The sequence below is a fragment of the Notolepis coatsorum genome (genome assembly GCF_963971535.1).
Source record: "Notolepis coatsorum genome assembly, chromosome: 1".
In the NCBI taxonomy this organism is placed as follows: domain Eukaryota; kingdom Metazoa; phylum Chordata; class Actinopteri; order Aulopiformes; family Paralepididae; genus Notolepis; species Notolepis coatsorum.
This window is the reverse complement of record NC_140165.1, coordinates 191,191,274-191,198,447: the sequence shown is the minus strand read 5'-3', so window position 1 is coordinate 191,198,447 and position 7,174 is coordinate 191,191,274. Positions and strand designations below refer to the sequence as shown.

Here is a 7,174-nt window from a genome sequence, read left to right as displayed (position 1 = left end):
AATGCAGTATTTGTCCCCCCCATGTTTTCCAAACCGCTGCAACTGCGCAGCCTGGCGGCCAGCACTGTGACTCGCTACTACACAGTGCCGGCACTGCAGATTTACCCTACTCTTGGAATTCATTGCCAGTTCCTCAAAGTCATACAAAGGGGCGCTGTCTCGATAATGCAGTGTTATTAAAGCAGCGTGTAGCCGAGGCAGTTACAAGAACTATCATAATCCGAGCCCCGGGAGGGTGGTCGAAATCGAATACCTTTTGCGATGTATGCAGGGAACGAATTGAGCTGCCTGTCGCCCATTCTAACGCAGGAGTCCTGGACCCCCGACAGGTAAGGTAAGCGATTTTAGATGTATCACTTTAAGTGTGCGGCTGTTGTCCGAATACTAGTGAATATTGAAAAATAAAGGCATGACATTTAGAGACGTCCCCGTCGTAGCGTTCTGGTGCGGGGATATGGGTCTCTGTGCGGGGGCGCAACAGCAACAGGTGGGGTAGGCTGGGCAGAGATGTATGCATCAAAACGATTACATTGTTTGTCTCGCATACATTCGATTTATAATGCGAGCACCTGCATTACAATCAAATGACTGATCTGTTATGTGTTATGGACCAGAGTCTCGAGAGGCACTTTATAATAGAAAAAAGACAGTGCAAACATGTATATGTCGCTTATAGTTTATTATGCCTATGCAGCTCGTTTATTTTGACAGAGTTAAAAAAAATTCACTAGTATCATTATATTAAATTAGCGGACGTGCAGCTGGACAAGCCCTGGCTCCACGATGACCACTTCTTACAAGAGGCGCCACCGCCTGGGAAAATGCGTATTGCACACCTGGTATTAGAAGAAAAAAAATTGGGAAGGGGGGGCGCCCCCCCCTACCCTGCGACGTCACTGACCACGCCCCCTAATATGTCCCCCCCACCGCTGGGACCAAAGTTCCGCCACTGCCCCCCCCCCCCCCCCCCCACCAGGTACAGTCACACAGCCCCGCCCCCCCACCAGGTACAGTCACATAACACTTTATTCACCAAATACAGGAAACTGTACAACAACTTAACAACTTCTATAGAACACATATACAGTACATTTCTCAGAGTAAATTTTACTCAAACTGATCAGTTTGAGTAAAATGTACTCAGTTTGAGTAAGATTTACTCTGCGAAATTTACTGTGTACAACAATGCAGACCAGGTGTGAACATATTAACTCATGCACACACATAAACACACACACACACACACACACACACACACACACACACAAACAAACACACACACACACACACAATCTCTCTCTTACTCTCTTGCCTCTCTCTCATCTCTTTCTCATCTTCCTCTCTCTCCTCTCTTCTCTCTCCCTCCCCCTCTCTCTCTCATCCTCCTTTCTCCTCTATCTCATCTTCTCCTCTCTCTCTTCTCTCTCTCTCAACTTCTCCTCTCTTTCTCATCTTCTCCTCTCTCTATTTTACTCTCCCTCCCCCTTTCTCTCATTTCTGGCTCTCTCTCTCTCTCTCTCTCTCTCTCTCTCTCTCTCTCTCTCTCTCTCTCTCTCTCTCTCTCTTCTCTCTCTCGCTTTCTCATATTTTCCTCTCTCTTTCTCATATTCTGCATCTCTCTATGTCTCTCTCTTTCTCTCTCTCTAGGTTCTGGTAGCTGAGGTCCACAGGCGTGTGTTAATGGAGTATCTTCGCTCTGTGATGCGAGGCAGAATCATCTGTACGTCTCTGAAGATGAGGAAGAGGATGGCAGGAAGACTCAGAGACGAAGGCAAACTGATCAAAACACTCTTCAATGACCTGGTAAGTGTGTGTGGTGTGTGTGAGAGAGAGAGAGAGAGAGAGAGAGAGAGAGAGAGAGAGAGAGAGAGAGAGAGAGAGAGAGAGAGAGAGAGAGAGAGAGAGAGAGAGAGAGAGAGAGAGAGAGAATGTGGCTGTAACAAGTTTAGCTGTAGAAAAAGTTGTTGGTTACAGCAGTGTTAAATCTGCTGCAAGGATGAATAACGCTGGGGTTATTGTAACTGAGGGGTACAATTCCCTGACTGTATTGATAAGTATGGTATTATTAAACCACTACCGCTTGTACTTTAACTTCTGGCCATCCAGTACATGATATAGATATGATGAACACTTTCCCACCTGATGAAACGAAGTCCACACAAATGTATAAATCGAATATTTTATATAGCAAAGGGTATATACAACGTTCACTTAATGACATTTATGATTTGAAATGCACTTGTAAGGCAAATGAGTATTCGTAGGTAAATCAACATTGAATGTCCAATCTCTGGTTACGCAGGGAGCAAGTAAACAACCTGGTTCTTTAGGGAACTATAGCAATGGTACTTAAATGATTATAGCTGGATACACTAAAGGGGGGGGGGTCCCGCTGGTTGTAAGACAGTAGGGGGGGGTTAGGAGAGCCGCTGGCGGTATCCCATCTGGCCGACGATTTCTTGGGAGAATTCAGAGTGCTGAACACGGTGCCCACAGAACCTCGGTCCGCAGATGAATACAGCTGGGCCCTCTGGTGGACGGTAGCTGCCGGTCCACAACGAAGAGACGTGAGGCGACCTCACTCGGGGTAGAGCGCCGTCTCACCTGGACTCCTCTCGGGGGGTAGTTCCAACACTCAGCAGTGTTGGCCGTTATCCATGGCATAATCAAAGCACCCAAAGCACGTAGATAATCCAAGCCGTGGAAGGCTCGCCGTCGTCCGGGTAAAGTAATCCAATGTACAGGTCCACTCGTCCTGGCCCGGAGCTCCTCGGATGCAAGCACCACACGTGGTCTGCCCAGCCTGGTTAAGACTCCAGATAACGTCAGGAACGATGGGGGTACTGCTCACTTTATAACTCTAACCGAACGATGCACCATACATAATAGACTATTATTAACTTAATAGAAATACGTCCCACTCGACGGTATAGTGCCAAACTATGACAATTCAACTATTAATCCACACGATGTCTCAATGCCTATTCTGAGGCCAAGTAGGCCTTACTGCACCACACGTGCGTCGTGGGTGAGGCTTCGCGTCTGTTACTAGGTTGGAGGGTAAAGGACTAATGGACTAAAAGAAAGTTCTACTTTACTTGCGCCATATATATATGCGCTGTGAACAAATAGTACCATTCGTATTTCGCCAGACGTATTCCTACGCGGAACCGGGCTTGTAACGACAAGTCGGCACGATTGAACTTGAACCAAGGGGCTTGGCTGCTGGCGCCAGGTTCTCGTCCAATGGTAGAATGAAACTATTATGGGCTGTTAGTAGACTAAAGGGATATTCAGTGTATATTGTACAAGGAATATACAGGGGATATCAACGATATACAAATACTATTAAATATATATCCATAAATAAATATATATATTCAGTTTAATCTGATCCTTCACAACAGCCGCCCCCTAATTAGTCCCACCTAATTAGCTAAGCAGAGACAGATTAACCGCACTGTCTACCACTCAAGGTCCGCTGTAAGGGTCAGTCAACTCACAAAGTCATGGGGTCATGGTCGTCATCGATAGTGTCTGGGAGTCTGGGCAGTTCTATTAGCCTCGCCACGGGTCGTGTGTAAGTTCGCCCTTGGACGAGCACTTCAGCTGCTCGGACCTTGCCATCGGCACCGGTGATCACTTTGCTTACGCGGCCAGCCGGCCACATAGCTCTGGGTAGTGACTGGTCGATAATCATGACGACTGTTCCTTCTGTCAAATTGTCTCTCTCTTTTACCCACTTCTGGCGGGTCTGTAGAGACGGTAGGTAGTGGAGTAGGAAGCTGTTCCAAAACTTGTCAGCTAGTACTTGACTGTACCTCCACATTCTTCGGCCGTTCGCTTCTTCAGGCCTGTACATTGTCTGGGGTAGCGCGGGGTCTAGCCGCCCCATCAAGAGTGTGTTGGGGGTGACTGGGTCGACATCGGCTACATCACTGGAGACGTAGCCGAGGGGCTTGGAGTTCAATACTCCCTCGATCTCCGTGAGGACTGTCATTAGGACTTCCTCCGCCACAGTCTGGGCCCCAAGCACGGCGTACAGGGCTGTCTTTATAGAACGTACTTCTCGTTCCCAGGTTCCACCGAAGTGGGGTGCGTTCGGGGGATTAAACTGGAAGTCAATCTGGGATGGAGCGAGGTGGGTCTTAAGTTCTGGGCCCATAGCTTGGAAGCTCTCTCTCAGCTCTCTTTCTCCGCCTTTGAAGTTTGTCCCGTGATCAGACAACAATGTAGACGGTTTTCCTTTCCGTGATGTGAATCTTCGGAAGGCCATAAGGAATGAGTCTGTGCTCATGGTTGAAAGGAGTTCGATATGTATCGCTCTGGTGGTCATGCATTTGAATACAATACCCCACCGCTTCTCGGTTCCTCTTCCTTTCTTTATATACAACGGGCCAAAACAGTCCATGCCTGTGGAGTGGAATGGCTTGTCGCCGAGTCGGAGGCGACAGGGAGGTAGGTCAGCCATCCGGGGTATGCTGGGCTGCGCGCGCCACTTTCGGCAGTCTAGACAGGTTCGCTGGAAGTGTCGCACTGCTTCTCTTCCTTGAAGTATCCAATAGCGACGTCTGATCTCCGCGAAGACTCTCTCTGCTCCTGCGTGGTGTACATCCTCGTCGTATTTCTTTATGATCAGCTCTGTGACCTTGTGTCGGCTGTTCAAGACTATCGGGTACTTAACGTCATCCGGTAGATCGGGGGCTCTCCGCAGACGACCACCCACTCTGATGAGATTATGGGCGTCGCTCTCGGGTGCCAGGTGGAGCAGTCTGCTGTCTGATGGGACGGGCTTTCCTCCCTGTAGACAGTCTAGCTCATCGGGGAACGAGTCTCTCTGGGCTCGTTGTAGTAGAAGAAGCTCTGCTTCTTCGTAGTCAGCTGCTGAAATGTCAGTGGTGGACTGAATCTCTGGGTGGCGCCACAGGAATGTCTTTAGCTGCGCACTCTGTAGGGTAATGCAGTCATCTATGTTGGGGTCTGTGGAGGCGACTGTGCTCAGTCCACAGAACATAGGTTTCTTGTTCTCAGCCTCCTCTTTACTTGCTTCCCGTGGGGTGGGCGTAGGCCACTCTTCTTCCGGGAGCTTGAGGAATTCTGGTCCGTCACTGTAGATGTTGCGACGGGTGAGGTCATCCAGGGACATTCCCCGGGTGATGACGTCAGCTGGGTTGTGTTTGGTGTCCACATACCGCCAGCTCGCTGCTTCTGTTAACTCTTGAATCTCGGTGACTCTGACTCCCACGAAGACTTTGTATCTGCATGAATCAGACTTGATCCATGTGAGTACTGTCGTGGAATCTGACCACAAGATTGTTCTGTGCACCGGAATGGTGAGTTCACGTTGGATTAACGTGGCTAGATGCGCTCCTGCTAGGGCTGCGCAGAGCTCTAGACGCGGGATAGATTGTTGCTTTCGTGGGGCTATTCTTGAGCGAGCCAGGATGAAAGCAGTGTGTATCTCTCCTCCCTCTTGGGCACGCAAGTAGGCCACCGATCCATAGGCTACTTCGGAGGCGTCACTGAAGACGTGTAGATCCATCTTGCATGTCTCTGGCCTCACTGTGGGTGGGAAGTAGCTGCGGCGTATATTGACGCCTGGGAGTGAGCGGAGCTCCGTCTCCCACTCTCTCCATGTGGAGGCAAGGTGTGCGGGTATTGGGTCGTCCCAGCCCTGGTCCTTGTCCCATAGTGCTCGTACAATCATCTTTGCCCTGGTGGTGTAAGGTAGAATACATCCCAACGGGTCATATTGTCTGGCGAGTGTTCTGTACACACTCCGTCTGGTGGTCGGTATCGCCGTCGACCTTCCCTGCTCTGTGGTCAGGGGTTTGTGTCTATAGTGGAGCGAGTCTGTTTTGAAGCGCCAGACTAGTCCTAGTGTCATTTCTTGGGCTTCTCCTGGGATGGTCGCCATCCAGGTCTCGCTGCTGGCAGCCTTGTCCGCGGGGGAGAGGCTGCGCAATACGTGCGGGTCACTGCTGGCCCACTGCCTGAGATCAAAGCCGCCTTTGATCAGGGAGGCGCGTAGCTTGATTAGGAGAGCCTCGGCTTCTTCTTGAGTCGAAACGCTTTGTAAACAGTTGTCCACGTAGAAACTGTTCTTCACACTGTGTCGGACCTCTTCATCTGCTGCTGGGTCCTCTGCGACGTGTTTCTGTAGTGCAAATGTAGCACAGCACGGGCTGCATGTGGTTCCGAAGGGGAGGACTTCCCACTGGTAGATGGCTGGGTTCTCATCTCCGATCCTCTCTCTCCATAGGAACCGCAGCAGGGGCTTGTCCTCCTCCACTAGTCTCACCTGCAGGAACATCCCTTTGATATCCCCGCTGATAGCCACCTTGTCCTGGCGGAAGCGTAGTAGCACGCCTAGTAGAGAGGGGCCGAGTGTGGGGCCGGGCAAGAGCTCTTTATTCAGATTTTGGGATCCGATCTGGTAGCTGCAGTTAAACACAATGCGATCCTTGCCGTTGTGGTGGACCTTGTGGTGCGGCACGTACCATGATTCGGTCGTCTGATCGGCCTCTTTAATGTCAATCTTTGTCACGTGTCCCGCTGTGATTAGCTTCTCAATCTCAGCGCGGTACACACTCTTTTGAGCGGGGTCTTTGGCTAGGCGCCGCTCTGTGTTCAATAGATACCGCTCCGTGGCGTCTTTCTTTGCGTGAAAGGTGGGCATTCCCTCTCGCCTCAGGAGTGGAGTTGCGTATCTCATCACTCCGCCGACTGTGACTCTCTTTGTCCCTTGCTCGAGTAGGTTGATGGCGTAAATGTCTTCTTTAGAACGAATGTCTTTCTTTTCGTTCTTAAAGGGCATTGTCTCTAGTGTCCATAGCCTCTCGACATGCTGCAGGAGAGTGGTGTCTTCTTCTGTCGTTCTGGAGTGGAGGCAGCTAGTGGCTGCTGTTCGGTTGAGAGATTTAGCGAGGGGGCCTTGTAGTGTCCACCCTAGGCGGGTCTCGACTGCTGCAGGACAGCCTCGGGGTCCTGTATGGACCCGGTCTATCGGGACGATGAGGTCTGCATGGTCGGAGCCTATCAGCAGGGTCGGGGTGGCGCCGTCTATGAGCGGGATAGGTAGTTGACGCAGGTGCACATATTTATCCATCAGCTTGGCGATGGGGTAGGTGTACTGCGATAGTCCTATTTCTTGGCTGGTGAAAGCATTTGTAAT

The 7,174-nt window shown here is 50.4% G+C and overlaps 1 protein-coding gene across 1 annotated transcript in view; it reads left to right on the top strand.

Annotated features, from left to right (window-relative positions):
- The window catches only part of LOC311223763 (exocyst complex component 3-like protein 2), a 158,382-nt gene that overhangs the window by 125,982 nt on the left and 25,226 nt on the right, over window positions 1-7,174 (top strand). The window contains exon 8 of the mRNA XM_084308532.1: window positions 1,648-1,803. Coding sequence (XP_084164658.1) covers window positions 1,648-1,803 — 156 coding nt within the window. The remainder of the gene's footprint in view (window positions 1-1,647; window positions 1,804-7,174) is intronic.